Here is a 21584-nt window from a genome sequence, read left to right as displayed (position 1 = left end):
TTGAATCATCTTACACATGAAAAGATCATATATACTAGGTATATGATATGCAAGATTTCTCAAGAAACCAAAACAAAACAGTTACTCGATGGAATGGATACAAAGAGCAGGATATAATACCTTATCCACGAGAAACGAATCGTTATCTTTCCATTCTTGCCGAGCTTGAACACTCGACTTCTCCACTATAATGTGATGCAGAGAATCAAACACCAAGACACAATAGTAACCATCTTCCATAATGAGAATGGGAGAAGAGAAAATTATCTCTCTAGAATGTATTGATTATCCAAATCAGTTGAAAGATTATTACAGCCAGCAGTATTTATACTAGAGTTAGTTACAACCAACTAACAGAATAACAAACAGTTAACCAACTAGGATGATTTATTACAAAGTGAGTATTAAATCTCATATCCCCCCTTCAAGCTGGACATGGGAGGAGTGCACAAGTCCTAGCTTGGAAGTAAGAAGATGATGCTGAGGACCTCCCAGAGGCTTAGTAAGAACATCTGCTAACTGGTGAGAGCTGGAGACATGGGAAGTTTGAAGGAACCCAGATACCACTTGTTCTTTGACATAATGGCCGGCAGTCCTTGTTCAGGTGCTTAGTTCTCTCATGGGACACTAGATTCTGTGCAATGTGTTCAGCAGCAGAATTGTCACAGTATAACTTAATAGGTAACTTAACATTAATATTTAAATCATGAAGCAAGCCTTCAAGCCAAACAACTTCTGAGGCAGCACTTGACATACTCCTATATTCAGCTTCAGCTGAAGACTTACTCATTGTCTTCTGTTTCTTAGTTTTCCAAGAAACTAAATGAGAACCTAAGAACATGCAGTAGGCACTCAAGGATTTGCAGCTAAAGACACAGGAACTCCACTTAGCATCACTATAGGCCTTCATTTGAAGATCACAGTTGGCACTATAAAACAATCCCAGATCAATAGTAGTATTAAGGTACTTCACCACATGCATAGCTGCCTGAAGGTGTGGCTTCCTGGGACAGCTAAGGAATTGACTCAGGTGTTGAGTGGTGTAAGAGAGATCAGGTCTTGTGATGTTCAAGTACAACAACCTCCCAATTAACTGCCTATAGATCTCAGGTTCAGCAAGGATTTCACCAACTTCAGTAGACAAACATAGCCCTTAGGTAAAGGTGTATTAATTGGTTTGTCATGAGACAACTTGAAATCCTTGATTATGTCATAAATATATTTCTTCTGATTTAGAAAAGTGCCAGATGCAGTTTGGAGGATTTCCATACCCAGGAAATACTTCATAAAACCCAAATCATTAATGGTGAAAGCCACATCAAGATCATGCTTCACAATATCTATCTGAGATTGACTAGTCCCACTGAGGACCATATCATCAACATATATCAGAATGATTAAGAGCTCCCGATCTTTATGCCTTGTGAACAAAGAATAGTCTTGAATGGATTGAACAAAGCCATGAGCAAGCAAAAATCTACAAAGTTCTTTATTCCATTGTCTGGAAGCCTGCTTAAGACCATAAATGGATCTCTTAAGCCTACAAACATCACCAGATTTAGCTTTAGTATACCCTTTAGGAGGTTTCATAAACACCTCTTCATCAAGGAACCCATGCAAGAATGCATTATTTATGTCCAATTGACATAAAGGCCATCTTTTAGCAGTTGCTATAGAGATAACAACTCTAACAGTGGCAATTTTAGCCACTGTGGAAAAAGTATGAGTGAAATCCTTCCCTGGCACTTGTTGATACCCCACTGCTACTAGCCTTGCTTTGTACCTCTCAACTGAACCATCTGGATTATACTTGATCTTAAAGATCCACTTGGAAGCAATATCTTTCTTGTCCTTTGGAAGAGAAGTTAACTCCCAGGTATCATTCAATTCTAAAGCAGATATTTCCTTAGCCATAGCAACTTGCCATTCAGGAATCAAACAAGCTTGTTCATAGGAAAATGGTTCAGAAGAAGGGGAAGAGGAAGAATTGACAGAAAAAGATAAAGAATTAGAAGGAAGAGAAAGGGTAGGACATACAAAATCTTGCAATTTCTAAGGAGGTTTACCCACTCTAGTAGAATGTCTCACATTTGGATGAATCTGTGTAGCAGGTGATAAAACAGAAGAAGAAGTATGGATTTGAGATGATTCATTATTAGGTATATCATGAATATTAGGTAGAGAAAATGAAGATGTATGATTATTGGAAAGTTGGGTGGAATTACAAACATTAGAAGGTGAAATAACAGGAGGAGATTCAGGTGTATCATGAGAAGATTCAGGTGCAACAAGAGAAGATCCATGTGTAGGAATGATATTAACAGGAGGAGATTCGGGTGTATCATTAGAAGAATTAACAGGAGGAGAAGTGTTTGGTGTAAAAGAAGAATTTGGAAGATCAGACAAATCAATAATAGGGCATAAGTCTACAGAAGGAGAAGATGAGGAAGATTCAGAAGAATGTTGAAAGGGGTAAATGTGTTCCTGAAAAATAATATCTCTAGTAACAAAACATTTCTTAGTGGATAGATCATAAACTTTATATCCTTTTTGACCAAAAGGATAGCCCAAGAACATGCATTTAATGGCTCTAGGACTAAATTTGTCTCTTCTTTTGCTAGGATTATGAGCATAACAAAGGCACCCAAACACTCTAAGGTAATCATAATCAGGCTTTGTATTGGTTAAAGTTTCAAAGGGACTCTTCCAGTTCAAAAGTAGGAGTAGGAATTTTATTTATAAGGTATGTAGCAGTTAGGAGACAGTCACCCCAAAAAATAGAGGGAAGGTTGGCTTGTAATTTTAAGGCTCTAGCAACTTTTAAAAGGTGTTTGTGTTTTCTTTCCACCCTCCCATTTTGCTGAGGGACACCTGCAATACTCCTTTGATGAATAATGCCTTTATTCCCAAACATAGTTAGGCATTGTTCTTGAATAATTTCTGTTCCATTGTCAGATCTTATTCCTTTTACATGTTTTTCATATTGTGTTTCTATTTGAGACAAGAAAGTTGCAATGGTTTTGTAAACTTGGTGTTTGTTTTGTAATAGGAATGTCCAGGTGGTTCGTTCTACTGAAATCATCAAGTATAGTGAGAAAGTAGGAAGCTCCATGAATGGTTTTAATTTTGTAAGGTCCCCATAAATCTATATGAATGAGAGCAAAAGGTTCAGTAGCTTTAGAAATATTTCTTGGAAATGGATACTTATGATGTTTGGCAAACACACATATTTCACAAAAATATTCATTGATATGTGAACATACAGAGGAATTGACATATTTCATCCTAGATAAAGAGGAATGTCCTAACCTAGCATGAAGTGTGTGAATTGAAGGTTGAGAAGCATTATGGGTTGTATGAATAGGTGAAGAAACAGAAGGTAATTTGATGGAAGGAATATTTTCTTGTGAACAAGCTAGAAGACTCTAAACAGATTGATGTATGTTAAGATAATATAAGCCACAAATTTTGACACCTTGAAGTAACTTTCTTCCATCACCATCAACAAAATTGCAGTGAGACAAATTGAAATGAACATCAATCTTGTTATGAACAGCCAGTTTTCCCACAGATAGCAGATTACTTTTAAAACAAGGAACAAGCAACACATTATGCAAAGTAATCCTATCATTGAGCACCACATTCCCTATTTCAGTAACATAAGTATATTTGCCATCAGGTAAGCCAACTTGAATGCATTTATCAAGCGTTCTTTTAGAAGTAAGAATAGAAGTATCATATGTCATATGATCTGTTGCTCCAGAATCAATAATCCAAATTAATTGAATTATTAGGAAAGTTACCTGCAAGATGCACAGAAGATGTATGATTATTGGAAGATTCTCCAATAATCTGCTTGCCTTTATCACTGTTGAGAAACTCTTGAAATAGAGATTGCATCATAGAGGAATCTACATGATTTGCAGAACTAGACAGTGAAGGTCCAGCAGCAACAAACTCCAAAGAAGTGTCAGCATAGTTGTTGTCAGCAACAACATGAGCTGCTAGCTTACCAGAAGAAGTAGATGAGAAAGACTTCTTATGATACCAATAAGGAAAACCAATGAGTTTAAAACATTGATCCTTGGTATGCCCTTTCCCTTTACAATAATCACATTTGAGATTCAATTTTTATTGTTTCTCCTTTCTCCAGTCCCTCTTACCACCATAGTTTCTTTGAACAGCCAATGCACTTGCTTCTTGAGACATATACTGAACAGCAGAAATCTGTTTCTGTTTTTCAATTTGTTGAGCCAAAAAATAGGCTCTATTGATTGTTGGCAACGGATCCATTGACAAAATGTTAGTAATAACATTGTCATAGCTATCATTCAATCCTAACAAAAACTCCATTAATTTTTCTTCAGCTTGAAATTCACCAATTTTCTTCAAGAAATTACATGTACAATGAGTAATAGCTCCACAACTACAATCTGGAAAATTCCTCAAATTCTGCAGTTCATCCCACACTCTTTTCATTTTGCCAAAATAAGCAACAATTGAAAGATTCTCCTGCTTCAATTTCTCTAGATCCTTCTTTAACTGATATATCTGTGGACCATTACTTTGTCCATATCGTTCACAAACTTCAGTCCATAATTGAGTGGAACTTTCTACAAATGTAAAGTTCTCACCAATTTCTGGCTCCATTGAATTAACAATCCAACATGTTACAAGATAATCGCATTGCAACCATCTATTAAACGCCTTATCCTTTGAATCAGGTTTCACAATTGAACCATCCAGAAATCCTAGCTTATTTTTCGCTATCAATGCACGCTTAATATTTCTCTTCCAACTCACAAAATTGTTTGAATTCAAGCTAACAACTACTAATTTGTTCATTATTTGATCTGAATTCGAAATGTAAAACGGATCATTGTAATTATTACTTACATTGCTTTCGCCAGTACCTCCAGTTACTGAATTTTCACCACTTGCTTCCGCCATTAAAGATGCATAACTCAATCTTTAAGCAGAAAATTTCGAGGATAAAATGCAAAGATTGCACAATTTCTAAAGAAAATTCAGAGGAGAAAAGAGAAAATGAACAAAAGTTGAATTAGTTTCAACTTTAGTCACGAGATTTAATTCACAGGTCAATTAATTTGATCCTGCTCTGATACCATGAGAATGAGATAAGAGAAAATTATCTCTCTAGAATGTATTGATTATCCAAATCAGTTGAAAGATTATTACAACCAGCAGTATTTATACTAGAGTTAGTTACAACCAACTAACAGAATAACAAACAGTTAACCAACTAGGATGATTTATTACAAAGTGAGAAGTATTAAATCTCATACATAACCTCGTTAATCATAGACTCTCTCCAGCAACCATCTTTATCTAACAGTTCTACAAACTCGCCCTCACTCCAAACTCCTGTCATTGGTGGTGGACGAAGCTGAACTACGTTTCTTTCTTTGTGATCCTTTTTTTTCTTTTCTTTTTGTTGATCAAGCCCAATGGCGTTTGCTGCTACTAAGGGGTGATTCATTTATCAAGATCTCAAGGAGTTCCCTTCTTATTTGAGATTACGTAGAGAATAGTAATAGGATTTGGATTAGTAATTAAATATCTATCTTTTTCTAGTTCGACTTATATTAGGATACTTTGTATTATTGTTGAGGATATCTTTTAGTTACTTTAGCATACTTTGTATTACAGATATGCTTGGTTAATTATAATACTTCAAGTTTTTAGCCTTATTGTTAATCTTGAAAGCAGTTATTAGGCCCGGGATATGCTCCGGTTAAGAAAAAAATTTATTTATTAATATAATACTTTATGATAATAACACTAAATACAATGTCTAGTTGTTAAGACTTTAATATATGTACTTGAGGTCTCAGGATCAAACCTTATACTATGCAATTTCTAAATTTTACAAATATATGCTTGTTAGCCTCATTGTTAATCTTGAAATGGTTTCACAGCCAACAAACCTATAAAACTTGATTTTTTTTGCTCCCTAAAACACGCCCCCCCCCCCCCATGGCTGGTGGTGAAGCTAAGTATCCTCACCGCCACTTCCCAGCACTCCTCTCAGAATTGAGCCAAATTCCCCATACTATCTTGGCTCTCAATATCGTCCCGGAGATTTTATTACCCCTACTCGTATTCGTTCTGATAATTATGATGTTTGAACCAAATTCCCCATACTATCTTGGCACCCCGGAGATTTTATTACCCTACTCGTCTTCGTTCGGATAATTATTTGGCTAGCGATATTCAAACCGTGTTAGAAGCTCGACAAAAGTTTGTTGTTTTAGATGGTTGATAAAGCTCTATTTTATACATAATTTTATACTATTATATTACCTTTTTTGTATAAGTTATGAGACTTATAATAGGATTTCCTCTTATATTTTGACGTTTTAAGAGTTAAGTTACTTAAGTAATAAAATGGATTTAAAATATTAAAAATGCGCTCAATAAATTACTTGCTTGATGCTAGTACTACTTATACATGCTAATAATTTGGCTTATTTAATATTTATAATATGAAAAATGTGCTTACTATACAATGACTTTATTTTTAGAATTCATCTCTTTACCCTATTGGTTTGTTTTGTAGGAAAATTAAAAGAAGAAAAAAAAAAAATAAAAGTTAAAAAAAAGAAGTAAAAGGGAGTCATCAAATTGAACCCCAAAAAAGAGAATCAAATTGGTCTACCAAGAGGAAAGAGAGGCGACGAGGAGAGGGAAAGCATCGAGAGGCCCGCTGGGTGGTGTTGCGGTCTGGCGGCAATGTGATGTTATTGTCTGGACTCACCGATGGTCGACGGCAGTCAGGTGGCGGATCCAGGTGGTGAATGGGATTTGGGTTGTTGATTGGTTTGTTTTGGGTAATCGAAAAAACACAGAGGAAAAGTAAGTGAGAGAACTAGCCATCATAGGTTAGAGAGAGGAATGAGTGAGATATAGGGCAAAGAGAGGAGTGAGAGACAAGTGAGAAGTTGGATAGGGGTGAACGACTAATGAACGTATGTTTGGAGGAGTGGTCGGTGTAATAGCCCTGTTTTTAAGAACGTTTATTTAAAAGCTAATTACAATTATTAAGCTAATTATGTTTCGGATACTCTTATTTTATTTGAGTTGGAGTTGAATTATATTGACGTGTTGGTTATGTATTTATTTATTTAATTGTATGAGATTATTATTATTATTACTTTATATTTTGGGTTTGTTCAATTAGGTGACCACCATTTCGCAAATTAGAAAACAAAGGTTGGTTTCCTTCTCGAACCATTCGATCATGTGATATTATTGTCGGTCAATGAACCTTTCTCACATTCCTTAAGTATCTCTCGTGGATTCTAAAATCTCAAAACCCAAAACATTTCATTCTCTCTCCCCGTGGTACTCCCAAAACCCCAACCCGATGAAACCCGACCTCCCTCTCCTCCGTCTCTAGCGGCTTCGCGCCACCACTACCACTATGCTCGCGTCGGACCACCGCGGCTGCGTTGAGTTGCAGCTCCTTGTTTATCTTTCTTCTTCTTCGTCTTCGTGCCTGCGTGTTTGTTGATGTTCGTCGGTCTGCTGTTGTTTGCCAGTGAACATTGGTTGTCGAGTTGCTGTTGTTCATGGCTAGTGGTGTTGTGCACCGCTGCTGCCGGTGCCTTACAGTCTCGCCGTAGCTCGCTCCCCTGTCAGGCGTGTTATCCCTGCTCCAAGTGAGCAGAGGTAAATCAGCTCCTTATTTCAGTATTTGATTTCTTATTAGAGTTTGCAAATTCGAAGCCCAAGTTGATGTTGTTATTGTTGTTGTTCTTGTTGTGGCTGTGTTGTTGTTGTTTTGTTGTATTGTTGTTGTTACTTTATTGTTGCAGGTTGTGTTGTTGTTAGTAGTATTATTGTTGTTATTCTCAAAAGGAGGGTTGTTAGTTTCTTATTTGTTTAATTAAAGTTTGTTATATTGATTTATGGTTGATTTGCTTTTTAGCTTACTATACTAGCCTAAGTATATTATTAATGAGTTTCGTAGTTTTTAGAGAAGGTTTAATTAGAATAGTTGGAGTTAAGAATTGTTGTTATTATTCAAGAAACCAGAGTTAGCCTATAAGGGTTGTAGTTGTTTCATGAAATAGGTTTAGAGAGTATAGACAAATCAATAATACCCTTATTCGAATTATAGGGAGAATGGTTGCTAATACTTATTATTATTATGAGGTTATTATTGGAGGATGATTTTGGAATGAAGAATCATTCGGGATTATGAAGGAGATTATGTTGGTGTAATCTGGAATGCGTTCAGGTAACTTTTATATTCTATGCCAGCGTTGGAGGCAGTATTTGTTCTTTGTCCGAAGCCTGTACTTGCCACTGAATTGTTTAAGAGAGTGAGCTATGCCAGCGTTGTAACGAAATGAAAACGATTTGAGAAATAAAATGTTTTAACGGGCTGAAGTAAAGGTTACGAGTTTTCCACTCATTTTGGAATTTTGATTGTTTTGTATTTCTTATCTGAATTTGCAGGTTCGGTATCAAGAGCTCGAGAATGGAAGTGAAGCAAGATTATGATGTCGTCCTAGATTAAGGATTGAGCTTGTATCTAGATAGTTGATTCGAGAATAGTTATTTAGATTTCGTTGTACATAATATTTGGGAATTCTAGTCAATTATTAGTGTATTTGAGGATATTTTTCCGCTGCGATTTTATTAATTAAGAGTTAATTTTTGTTTATAGTTATTAAGTGTGTTTCGCTAGCAACTCGGAAGAGCGGGCTGTTACAAGATGGTATCAGAGCAACCTTGCGACCGTATGCCTAGTTGGCTACCTAGCGAGGGTAAAAGATCTTTGGGATAGTTTGAAATCAATTTGGGATTATTAGTGGTTGAGAATTGATGATCAGGAATTAGGATTGTTGAAGCTTAGTATATAAGTGTTGCGCCTTTGCGTGTGCTATATGATTTCGTTTATGTGAAGTAGTAATGCTTTGTGTATGTGTTCTGAGAAAAATTCTATAATTTGGTTAAGTTGATGAATTTCAAACGAGATCTCTATGAATGAGATGACTGGAATCTTATGCTGGAAATTTTTGCCCCTTTTGTTTTCTTTGCTCCTCGATTTTGATATTGAGTTGAAGTGGAGATACAGAAGTTGATGGTAGAATTGAGGTTTGATCCCTGATATCTTACGAGTTTAAGATTTTGGTTTTATGTAAACTCTTATTTTAAAGTTTCGAGGACGAAACTTTAAATAAGGGTGGTAGTATGTAATAGCCCTGTTTTTAAGAACGTTTATTTAAAAGCTAGTTATAATTATTAAGCTAATTATGTTTCAGATACTCTTATTTTATTTGAGTTGGAGTTGAATTATATTGAAGTGTTGGTTATGTATTTATTTATTTAATTGTATGAGATTATTATTATTATCATTACTTTATATTTTGGGTTTGTGCAATTAGTTGACCAGCATTTCGCAAATTAGAAAACCAAGGTTGGTTTCCTTCTCGAACCATCCGATCATGTGATATTATTGTCGGTCAATGAAACTTTCTCACATTCCTTAAGTATCTCTCGTGGGTTCTAAAATCTCAAAACCCAAAACATTTCACTCTCACTGGTACTCCCGAAACCCCAACCCGATGAAACCCGACCTCCCTCTCCTCCCTCTCTCGCGGCTTCGCGCCACCACTACCACTATGCTCGCGTCGGACCACCGCGGCTGCGTTGACTTGCAGCTCCTTGCTTATCTTTCTTCTTCTTCGTCCTCGTGCCTGCCTGCTTGTTGATGTTCGTGGGTCTGCTGTTGTTTGCCGGTGAACATTGGTTGTCGGGTTATTGTTGTTCGTGGCTAGTGGTGTTGTGCACCGCTGCTGCCGGTGCCTTACAGCCTCGCCGTAGCTCGCTCCCCTGTCGGGTGTATTATCCCCTGCTCCAAGTGAGCAGAGGTAAATCAACTCCTTATTTCAGTATTTGATTTCTTATTAGAGTTTGCAAATTCGAAGCCCAAGTTGATGTTGTTATTGTTGTTGTTCTTGTTGTTGCTGTTTTGTTGTTATTGTTGTTGTTACTCTATTGTTGCAGGTTGTGTTGTTGTTAGTGGTATTACTGTTGTTATTCTCAAAATGAGGGTTGTTAGTTTCTTATTTGTTTAATTAAAGTTTGTTAGATTGATTTATGGTTGATTTGGTTTCTAGCTTACTATACTAGCCTAAGTATATTTTTAATGAGTTTCGTAGTTTTAAGAGAAGGTTTAATTAGAATAGTTGGAGTTAAGAATTGTTGTTATTATTCATAAAATCAGAGTTAGCCTATAAGGGTTGTAGTTGTTTCATGAAATAGGTTTAGAAAGTATAGACAAATCAATACCCTTATTCGAATTATAGGGAGAATGGTTGCTAATACTTATTATTATTATGAGGTTATTATTGGAGGATGATTTTGGAATGAAGAACCATTCGGGATTATGAAGGAGATTATGTTGGTGGAATCTGGAATGCGTTCAGGTAACTTTCATGTTCAGTAAAATCATTTACTCATGCCCTGTGTGTGTGTGTGTGGATCTTTATGTTATGTTTTTGATAAATAAGTTCGTACTATGGCCATAGATATGAATGTGATGGTGAAATGTCATCGATGAATATGAATTCGAAAACTGTTTTGCTGGCTTAGTTTATGAACTGAAAAAAGTAAGTGGGCAAGGTATGGGTGGAGGATGGTTACTCTTTTGACCTGATACGGTCGGCTGCGCTCCATAACGAACCTTAGGGGTAGTATTGTTGGGCTCCATAACGAACCTTGGAGGCAGTGTTTGTTCTTTGTCCGAAGCCTGTACTTGCCACTGAATTGTTTAAGAGAGTGAGCTATGCCAGCGTTGTAACGAAATGAAAACGATTTGAGAAATAAAATGTTTTAACGGGCTGAAGTAAAGGTTACGAGTTTTTCACTCATTTTGGAATGTTGTTTGTTTTGTATTTCTTCTCTAAATTTGCAGGTTTGGTATCAAGAGCTCGAGAATGGAAGTGAAGCAAGATTATGATGTCGTCCTAGATTAAGGATTGAGCTTGTATCTAGATAGTTGATTTGAGAATAGTTATTTATATTTCGTTGTACATAATATTTGGGAATTCTAGTCAATTATTGGTGTATTTGAGGATATTTTTCCGCTGCGATTTTATTAATTAAGAGTTAATTGTTGTTTATGGTTATTAAATGTGTTTTGCTAGGAGCTCGGAAGAGCGAGCTGTTACAGTCGGGATGTATCTTATTCTTAGAAATTCTCCTTCTACAACCATTCTTCTTATATGGACGGGGCGTATCTTGAACCTACTTATTGAAATAGAAAGTCGTTAACATCCCTTCCCTCTCGAACCTTAAACACACCAGGATAAGATTCTAAGATTGTTTTTGTTCTTGATATCATGACAGTGTGGCTACCTATAAGTTTGTAACACTGCTCCTTACTCTATTATCATCATCTCCATCCATGGACACACCCATAGGTTCCATTTTGCAGAGTTTTCTGCACTTTGTTCTTTTAGTTCCATATTGAAAAATAACTCTTTAGTATGATTTAAGTTATCAAACCCATTCGAAACAACCACATTCTCTTTTTTGTACATGCCACTTTACTCTTGATTCCACCATCTGAACTCTTGACTACTCTTATAGTCATTGTAGAACCAGACCTAGAATTGAAGAACTAAATAGTTTTTCCCTTCATTAGCACATGATAATCTTTCCTTGATAGTGGAATAAAAGATCTAACCTCCTTCGTATAACAGACCGATACTTGGGCTCAGCCATAATAGGATTTTGAAATTTGAGAACGGTCCTAACATCCTTCATCATCTCTTCTGTCACATCTTCTCTCTTTTTAGGTGAAAATATTTTCCCTTTCTCACTTGGACACTTTTGTTCTCCAATGTCTTCTATAACAGATAATTTTTGAGCTCCCTTCTTATTATTCAAACCCAAGTGTCATTCCCTTGCACATTAACTTGCTCGAAAATATCATTCTGTTCTGGATACTTTTTAACCTTCTTGTTTGGACAGGGAAGTACCAATCCTAAAGTTGTTGGGATGCCCTCTTGAAAATGCGTTTCTGAGCTTTCCTTGACAAGATAGATGGCTTTTAATCTCTTCAAGTTTCACATATACCTCCCTATTTCCAGGTTCAATACTGACTGTCATCAACAAGTCCCGATAAGCCAAGTCCCTTTTCCCTAACTCTCTATATAGCAGCCATAACTCTTCTAAACAACGCTTTAACACTATTCAGGTTGTAATCCAAGACGATTATTGAATAAATCTGGCTTACCTTCTCAAACTCATTTTTTTTGTTTTTGCTAAAACAAGCTACAGAGTTTAAGAGAATACAAATGGCCAACTCAAAACATTCAACCCTTTTCCTTTCTTCTATAATTTCATACCGAGCAAGAATGATCCTTGTATATCCATATCTCTCTAGGCGATCATCCATTTTCCTTGGCTGAAAAAGTAAATTACCCTCCTCCTTTAACTCTTTAGCAAACCCAAGAATGCCATTCGAATTTTTTGAACTTGCAATTAACTCAAACATGAATTCATGTTCATTTATTGGCTCCTCCCCCTTAGTGAGGAGTCGAATCATTTCCTCCTTAAGTCTCTTATAAACCTCCGAGCAAACCATATTAAGACCAATCTAACTAAAAAAAACCCAAACGAGCAAAAGGATAATCTTTTAAAATTTTAACAACTAGCCAGTCAATAATTGGAAATTTTACAGCAAGAACCGTGATGGAAGAAAGTAGGTCAGGTTTACAAATATTGATATACCCAACTAGAGTTGTCAACAATGATATCCAACCAGGAAAAAGACATCAAGGATTAGTCGTACCTATCACAAGATGTAAACCTGTTGCAGAATCGCAACACCAAAGACTAGAAGCACCATTAAACACTAGAAATCGTCGGAGATGATGCTTTCCAGGGACCAGAGGGCGGAATCGGACGGCGGCGGCCTAGAGGCTGTAATTGTTGGGGGCAAATATGAGGGGTCATGAGCTTAAAGAGACAAAAAGAGAGAGGTATTTTTTGAAAAATATATTTATGATTTATCATATAATTAGAACAACTAAAATTGTTTTAGAACCTTCATATATATTCCTACACTTTGGCACTTTATTCTTTTTCACTTGTCTCTATCGATTTACTACTTCTCTCTTCACCACCGTTTATCATATTGTCCCCTTCATTAGAGGGTTGTAAATGATGCGAGTTGAGCTCAAGTTTGGCTAAGCTCGATTCGAACTCAAAAACTCAAAGTCAAGCTCGACTCGACTCGAACTTGAAATACTAAAGTCGAACTCGACTAAATTTGAAACTCAAAACTCAACCAAGCGCGAACTTGAATCAATGTTCGACTTGAGATTGATTTAATCCATGTACTCTGAGTCAAGTACTCGGGGTAGCCTTTTATAGAGGAAAAGAGTTAGTGTTTCATTGCCTAACCAATATGGGACTTTATGAATCAAATTAACCTGTCATTGAAAACATTAGTTTCATCCAGTGAAGAAATTCAACCCATAGTTTTTGGTTCTATTTATAAAGAAGATAAACTACTCAACTTTTGTTTTGCAACCATTGTAGGACAAAAAAAAGCTATAAACCAATGTGAGACATTTAGTATTTTACATAAAAGATCATTTTTAATAACTTTCTAGCCTGTTCATGAGCTTTTAAAGCGAGGCAATGTTAAGGCTTGGTTTGTTGAAATATTGAGCTTGATTCGACGATCACCTACAGATGTTGTTTAAAGTTCACCATGAAAATATTTTCTTTGTAAGTATTGATTTAATTTCATGGAATAATCTAAAGAATTTGAAAATTAATTCTTGAAATTAAATGTATCATATACAATTATTTTTTGAATTTATCGTGAGCTTTTAATGTCGAGTAGGTAGTAACTGAACTCGACTCGTTAGTCTCATTTACACCTTATATGTTATCTGTCTGCATAGTCATTAGTTTGGATGCTCTCATATTGTCATATGTGAGCAAGTATCCATGTTGTTATTTACTTAATTTTTTTAGTTTACACTAAGAAAGACTAGAATATTACACAAAAACGTACTTATAAATTACTCCAATATTACACAAAAACGTACTTACAAATTACTCCCTCCGTCTTTTAGTTGTTACATTCACTTTTGCATAATTGCCAAGAAAACATGTGGAGACTATTGCAAAGAAGAGCAATTAAGTACAAAATAGTTGTCTTTTAATGCAATGAAGACAAAACTAAGAATATAGAGGTAAATAACCCACATACTAAAGGAAAAATTGATAGGAACAATCCCAACTATGGGCGTTCTACCATTTTCAGTCTCGACTAAGGATTATCTCTGAGGGGTCTCTACTATGCAATTATTTTTGTCGAAATTGGTCCCAAGTGACTAATTACCTGTTAAACAGGTTAAAATCTTTTCTTTTAAATTTCTTAACTGAGTTTCTTTCTTCTTTTTTCTCTCTCCTATCTACTTCCTCCCGTGGCACCTTTCTGCCACCCTCCCCCTCCCACCCCCTCCCCAGCCATCCAAAAATCCCATCCCCCTGCCAACTATCCCCTTTCCCACACCCTCTCAAGCTACCCCGAAATACCCTCCTCCCTCCCTACCAACCCTCCCCTTCTCCAGCATCATCTGATCTCCTTCTCTCAACCAATGCCATTTTCTCAAAAACAACAACGACTTCATTGTAATTTGAAACTCAATTTTATTTCCTTTGATCATCTGTTTTTCGAGAATTCTCGTCAAAATTTCATCTGAATTTGATCGATTTTTGCAGTTCTAAGTTAGAGGAAGAGAATATATTTGCGCATCAAACTAGACCCAATAATCATAGTAGAATCATCCTGCAAATCATCAATATTGTATGCAGAATCGAACATCAACATCGACATCGAAATCAAAATTCGGTGATTCATCGGAGTGACGAAGGTTTGGTTTGGGGTGGAGGTTCATCGACGTAAGTGGGTGAGGAGAGAAAGAGGGGTGCTGCGAGAAAGAGGGGTTTCATGGAAAGAGAGGGAGATGGAGGAGATAGAGATGGTTAGGGGTTTTATAACCACTATTAATGGTGGAGGAGGGGATTTGGATGGTGGTTTATGCAGTGGAGAGAGAAAATGTTGGTGGTGTTGGGTGGTGGGGTGATGTTGAATAAGTGGTGGTGAAAAAGAAAAAGAAAAAAACGCATTTTACCTGTTGTAGTAGGTCATTGACCTGTTGGGCCCAATTTCGGCAAAAATGATGCATAGTTGGTACCGTTCAGAAATAATCCTTAGTTGGGACTGAAAATGGCGGAACGCCCATAGTTGGGACTGTTCCTATCAATTTTTCCCATACTAAAAGTAAAATTTTTAGCAAATACAGCAACTAAATTCGGACACCCGAAAATGTTTAGAGATAGAACCTTATTATGATCTAACATCTTACTTCATATGGATAAGGAAAATGATGAATCGAAAAAAAACAGAACAAAATTATAAAGCTAGTTCGTAAATTACAAACGAAATTTAATCGAAAAAAATTACAAAGCTAAACCCTAAAAGAATTTTATAAACAGACGAGATTATACAAAAAGAAAAGATAAACCATAAGATTTGAAAAAAAAAATTGAAATAGGTAAACCCTAAAAATAGAAAAACAAAACTGAAATAAGATTTACTAAAAATTACACAAAAAGGCACATATAGTAGCGCTGCTTCTTCCTTCGCGACTTGGGATCATTGAGGGGAGAGGAAAAACGGTGATTTTTGCCTTCTTTGCATCGCATCCCTTCGCTTCTTCATCTGTTAGTTTCTTCTTCGTCGTCTTTGTGTTTCATTTGCAATTCTCTTTATGGTTTTTGGTGGTTGTTGGGGGAAGCGAAGAACGATGGTTGTTGATAAGAGATTTTTAGTGTGTTGTTAAGATACCAAAAATCATTTCCCAAACAATATTTAGAAAACCTAACAAGCAACTACTAAGAACGTAGCAAAGGCAAGTCAAGGGCCGATCCACAGGGAAAATGGGACTGATTAAAGTCTATCAAGTCTAATTACTTACTTGAAGAGTTTTTGGGGGGTTTGAAAAGAATCGGTAACAACTATGACTAGCTAATAACAAGATCTAGCAAATAACACAAATTAAAATATCATATAGGAAGACACTAGAGTTAGGGTTACTAGTATGAATAAGAATGGACAATGATTGTTAATGCGATTGTGAAGCAACGGAGACGATTATGCAAGGTTTAGTTTTCCTCTAAAATACTCGAGTCCTCTCTCGAATGGCCCTCAAGAATAATCACTTAATCAATCAACCAAATCCTCTCTCGAATGGTCTTTAGTCAATTGATTAAGAGATTCAATAAATTCGGAAAACCCCTAATGAAGGATCCCCTTAATTTCTACCCAATATCTTGGCCTAGAAATTAAGTTGATTCTTGGGGATGATAAAAGAGTTCAAAATTCAATTTAATAACATTTGAATCCAAAATACCAAAGCATAAATGTAATCAATATCTATCTTAAGGTCTCAAGACACCAATATCAATGCATAATCTTCTTTAAAACATCACAATCACATGAACAAAATATTTAAACCGTAATCCATATTTTTACCCTAACCCTAGATAAGAAACTACTCACTAATCATGGATTATAAGAAATTAAACGTAAAATCTATGACTAATTAGGCTAAAGATGATTAAGACATAATTAATTTAATAGAAATAGCAATAATGAGACTATAAGAATGAAGAGCTAATAATAACAAAGAACAATAACAAACACGAAAAGATGAAATAAAAACTGAAACTTCAAATTAAATTGAATGAAAAGTAGCTTTAATGTTGTAGGAATCACAAACTATGATCAATAAATCTCAAATCTAGAGAAAACTAAAGTCTTTATCTCTCTTATGCCTCAAACAAAAATCTCCCGTCAAATGGTGTAGGTGCACCTTTGTGAGGGTGCGGATGCACCAATGTGGTGCGGGCGCACGTTATGGCTAGTGCGGGCGCACCATACCTTGCTGTTTTCTTTGTCTTTTGAAACCACTGCTGGTGCGAGCGCACCAATGTGTGCGTGCGCCTCAAGTTTAATGCGGGCGCACCTCAAGCTCCCTCGGTCTCTCTAGCTCATCCCTTTAGCCATATCTCACAATTCTCGACCCCGAAAAGTGTCATACCTGCAATGAAAACACGAGAAAACATAGTGAAAGCATATGTACTAGAAATTCGATCAAAAGTGATCAGAATTCTAGAAAAATGTCACTATAATCAATCAATGATCAAGTGAAGAAGTAGAAAGGGAAATGCGAAGAAAAGAGGGGAGAAAGAGAATAAAGAGGACCAAACCAAACCAAAAGGAGCTCATAATGTGCGTTTGAAACGCACTTATCAAACTCCCCCAAGCTTAGCATTTTGCTTGTCCTCAAGTAAACCAAGAGTGAGAAGGAAGGAAAAGAAGAGGAGAAAATGAGTAAAAAGAAAAAAACATGCAACAAACTAACCTACATGCTCTAAACGCAAAGTTACAAACATGACATGCAAGATAAATGAGTTCATAATAAGATTTAGGAGACCAACCAAACACAAGACGGAAGATGATTAGGAAGCACAAGAGTGACTCTAAGGGCTCAATCCACCAATCAACCGAGTCTTCATGAGAAAAAGTCTTACCAAGAGTGATTTCTCACTCTTTTCCATTTCCAAGTCCTGAGTTTGACTCCTCCCCAGGGATGCTCAACTATAATAGCTTGCCTCTACCACATTTTGATGACCCTTATCATGACTTGCACAAAATCTCACCCGCCACTACTAAATTGACCAAGTCCAATTTAGAAGTCAAAACAAATTTTGTTAAGGTTGTAACAGGGCTAGGTTAAAGATGTGGATGATAATTTAGTAATGTGGTGCAAAAAGGGTAAGCGGAGTACAAACTAAGGGTAAAAACTCCCCCAAGCTAGTCGTAACACCAATCTCAATTCAAAATCTCACACATAACCTTGATTTTCACTTTTTGAACTTTTTCACTTTTTGAACTTTTTTCACTTTTCTCATCAAATTGCTCTTTCTTTCTTTTCTTACAATAGAAATCCAAATGAAACACTAAGAGCTTTATTTATTTCTTTTATTTCTTTTGCCTTTCCTCTCTCGCAATTTTCTTTAACATTTGAAATCATACATGCACATTAATTCACTGTCAACCAAGACTCAATATCAAAACAACTCAACTCAACACAACTAGACATGCACTCCACTTTGGGGAAAGTTTGGCCATGACATATTATGAGGATTAAGAAAAATTTAGGATAGAAAGGCTCAGATGGATTGAGAAGCGGATAATTATGTCGGTATTAAAGCTTTTGGCTTTGGAGCTTCTATTTCTAGCAAAAAAAAAAAACATCCTAAATCATTCTTCTAAAGGCTCGGTCTTATGCCATCTTGGGAAGCTAAAACGAGTCTTACGAGGTTCTTGGCCCTCCTTCGGGGTTCGTTGTACAAGGGGTAAGGCAATCCAATCAACTAACTCACCTAATTTCAAAAAGATTCTACCAAAAGTTATCGTTCTCAAGAGTCCCTTAAAGTCACAATACGGTTTCCAAAACCATCAAGTCTAATGTAGGGAAGGTCTTCCAATCAAGTTATGAACAATATAGCCACAAATCATGCATGCAACCAAGCTATCCTAAATGCATAAAAATAAAAATAAAAATAAAAGAAAAATGTTATTTTTATGAATTCTTTTTTATGCAAAGCAAGACTAGCCAAACAAACTACCAAAAACACATTGTACAAAGGTGAAAAAGAAGAAACAGGGTTGGGAGAAACAAGACCAATAAGATATGACCAATCACCGAATTACACCTAAACCTATAGAACCCCGACATTACTAACCACTTATGATCCCAAACTCCCAAAAAACATAAGCATACATGCAAGGCCCCCAAGCTTAAGTGAAACTCCGCGCTCGGAGTTGCAAAAGGAGGGAGAGGGAGGGGGTTCATGAATAGGACCTAATAGTTCCCACCATCACCCCCATCGAGAGGGGCTTCGGAGGGAAATACCCACCTGAGCACCCATCAAGAAAATAAGACGGGTCGTGGGGGTAGGGGCGGAAAGGAGGCTCCTCAAATGGCCCATCATGAGGGTCAAAGGTAAGAGGTTAGTGTGGATGGTTAGGGAAAGGAGGCTCGTGTTCGGAGTGGACATTGGCGAGGTGAACTTGCCAAGCCACCCTAGACACATGGTCAAGGTCAGTGCGGATGCCGGCAAGGGTAGCAGTGACCGCACGGTGATTGGCCTCTTGAGAGGCGTGCACCTGGGCGATGACCGGCATGACGGAGCCTATATCGAAAGACTAGGCGAAGGAAGGTTCGGCCACCTCACTCTGAGAAAGCGGTGGTCGGACCTCGGAACTCTCAGAGCCCTGGTACCCCTTTCTACAGTGGTGGACTAAATGAAGGTCAGAGCAATCCTCAAGGTCGGTAAGGGTAAGGCAAACCCGCCAACAATTTTCACAGCCAGCATGAGGTTCCAGATGAACTCGTTGTTCGTGTAACAATATGGACTCCCCCCCCCCCCCACAAGGCAAATGCAGATTGGTGTCTTGTAATGCCGCAGAAATTTCATGTGCTGCAGGCCTGCAGCATCTAATAGGTTGGATTGGCCAAAAGAAGACACGCTATCTTCCAAGCGATCTAAGTCCTCATCTAATGCGAGGTAAGATTCTATCCCGGCGATCATTCCGCCGGAAACGATCTCCCCGAATACCGTAGTACCCCCCGAATCTCTTGCAATCGATTAAGGAAGAGAGCGGCAAAATTAATTCGGGCTTCAAGATGGTCCCCATCAGTGGCCAAACAAAGAACCAAGAGCTCTTCCTTCTCAATTGCCCGACATCCTGTTTAGGAAAGATGGTATGAACCAACATCCTTTTGAAGTAACGGAGAGCCGTATGGATTATCTCCGAGCCTTTGGACGAGTTTGTCCGAAACAGAGTGGTGCAATTGGTAATCTTGGCCCACCATTCCTATTCATTGTACCCCTGCCAAATAGTGCCTAAAGGGGAATCACAAGCGGAAGTGGAATCCATCCCAAATGCGTCACAAAATTCGTCAAATGAGAGTGTTCTCACTTGATTGAAAAAACGACATTGGATAGTTGGAACACCCATGTACGGCTACCGACTTATGTACAACGTACTCAAGAAATCAAGAGTAAGTTGATCATAAGTGGACTCACAGACGGTGAGAAAGTTCGACAGCCCTAAATTAGCTGCCACCTGCCTTATCATCGAGTCGATGTCTAGGTGAGTGCAGGTAATAAAGTCGTAGAACTCCGTGGGACGAAGGGTTCGCTCGATGAGTCTGGTAAAGATTTGACTGTGAGTCGCATTGGGGAATTTACAGAATAGATGGTTGGGGGTTTAGAGCTAGAAGAGGGTCCTTGTGAGGAGGACCCTGTCTTAGCTCTCTTAGACCGAGAGGATGATCCCTCGCCACTAATCCTTCCCATGGTGGTGTTTTGTAAGAAAAAAAAAGATTTGTTTTGTTTTCAAACAGGGAAGGATAAGTGACGGTCCTGTTCAATAGTACAAAGCAAAACTAACTCCTCATATAAAGAAACACACAAAAATGAAAATAATAAGAAACTAAACCTAAAATCTACCAGCTAACAATCCCACAATCAATAGCAACAAAGTTGCAAACAAGCAAGAACTAGAGCTACTCTAAGATGTTCACTCACAAAGTTTCTCAAAACATGAATTCAACAATCCAACCACAAGTTGTGCAAAAGTTCTTAACAACACTTAGCAAATAATTCAATGTACTTCACATAAATTCCAAAGAGTATGAAATTTTCACAAAGAACATAAATCTCACTAGTTCATCACAATATTAAGCACAAAATTAGGCTAATTTCATGAATAATCAAAAGTTAGAGGAAAAACAAGCATGCAATCAAAAAGAAAACAAACTAGAATTCCAAAGAACAAGATTATAGATGAAAAACAAGGATTAAAAGGAGATTACCAACATGGAGATGAAAATCCCCAAATTTCAAAACCGAGAAATCCAAAGCTTTCTAAATCCCCAAAATTTGTGCTCTTGAGTGTTGTAGAAATGAAGGTGATGAAATTTTTTCGGCGAGAAGGTGGTCGGAGATTGCCGGAAAACTTGAGAGGGTGTCTGGATCTAGAGAGTTGAAGAGAGAGAAAGTGAGTTTGGTGAGTGGGTTTTCGAAAAATATGAGAGGAAGGAGTGTAAAAGTGATTGCAAAAAGAAGTAGAAAACCCGTGAAAATACGCCCAGCGCGTTTGATGCAGGCGCACCTCCAAAGTCGTGCGGGCACACCAAACTCTTCTGCAAAAATGAAAATTCTGGGGAGAGTTTGATGCGGGCGCACGTTTACAAGGTGCGGGCGCACCAAACTATTCTGTTTTTTTCTCGAAACTTTTTTCCAAATTGGTGCGGGCGCACCTCTGAGTGGTGCGAGCGCATCGTTTTCATTTTTCGAAAAAATTTTAGAACGGTGCGAGCGCACCTCTAAGGGGTGCGGGCGCACCAAAGGTTTTTGTTTTTTTCCAACTTGGTGCGGGCGCA

At 37.3% G+C, this 21584-nt stretch overlaps 1 protein-coding gene across 1 annotated transcript; it reads right to left on the bottom strand.

Moving 5' to 3' along the window:
• Positions 1-2052: 2052 nt before the first annotated feature.
• LOC104904212 (uncharacterized) lies at positions 2053-4950 on the bottom strand. The gene is made up of 4 exons (XM_048641988.1): positions 4164-4950; positions 3804-4100; positions 3476-3751; positions 2053-2426 (listed from the first exon to the last, which is right to left on the bottom strand). Exons 1-4 carry the CDS (start codon positions 4948-4950, stop codon positions 2053-2055), a joined length of 1734 nt encoding a protein of 577 aa, XP_048497945.1.
• Between the last annotated feature and the right edge of the window lie 16634 nt (positions 4951-21584).

This window comes from Beta vulgaris, chromosome 4 (genome assembly GCF_026745355.1).
Source record: "Beta vulgaris subsp. vulgaris cultivar EL10 chromosome 4, EL10.2, whole genome shotgun sequence".
Taxonomy (NCBI): Eukaryota; Viridiplantae; Streptophyta; class Magnoliopsida; order Caryophyllales; family Amaranthaceae; genus Beta; species Beta vulgaris.
This window is presented reverse-complemented; position numbering and strand designations above follow the sequence as displayed.

Coding starts and splice junctions, on each gene's coding strand:
- LOC104904212 (XM_048641988.1), bottom strand. CDS start 4,950: ATGGCGGAAGCAAGTGGTGAAAATTCAGTAACTGGAGGTACTGGCGAA. Junction 4,101..4,163: donor TGTTCAAAGAAACTATGGTG/GTAAGAGGGACT, acceptor ATTATTGTAAAG/GGAAAGGGCATACCAAGGAT. Junction 3,752..3,803: donor ATCTTCTGTGCATCTTGCAG/GTAACTTTCCTA, acceptor CTGGAGCAACAG/ATCATATGACATATGATACT.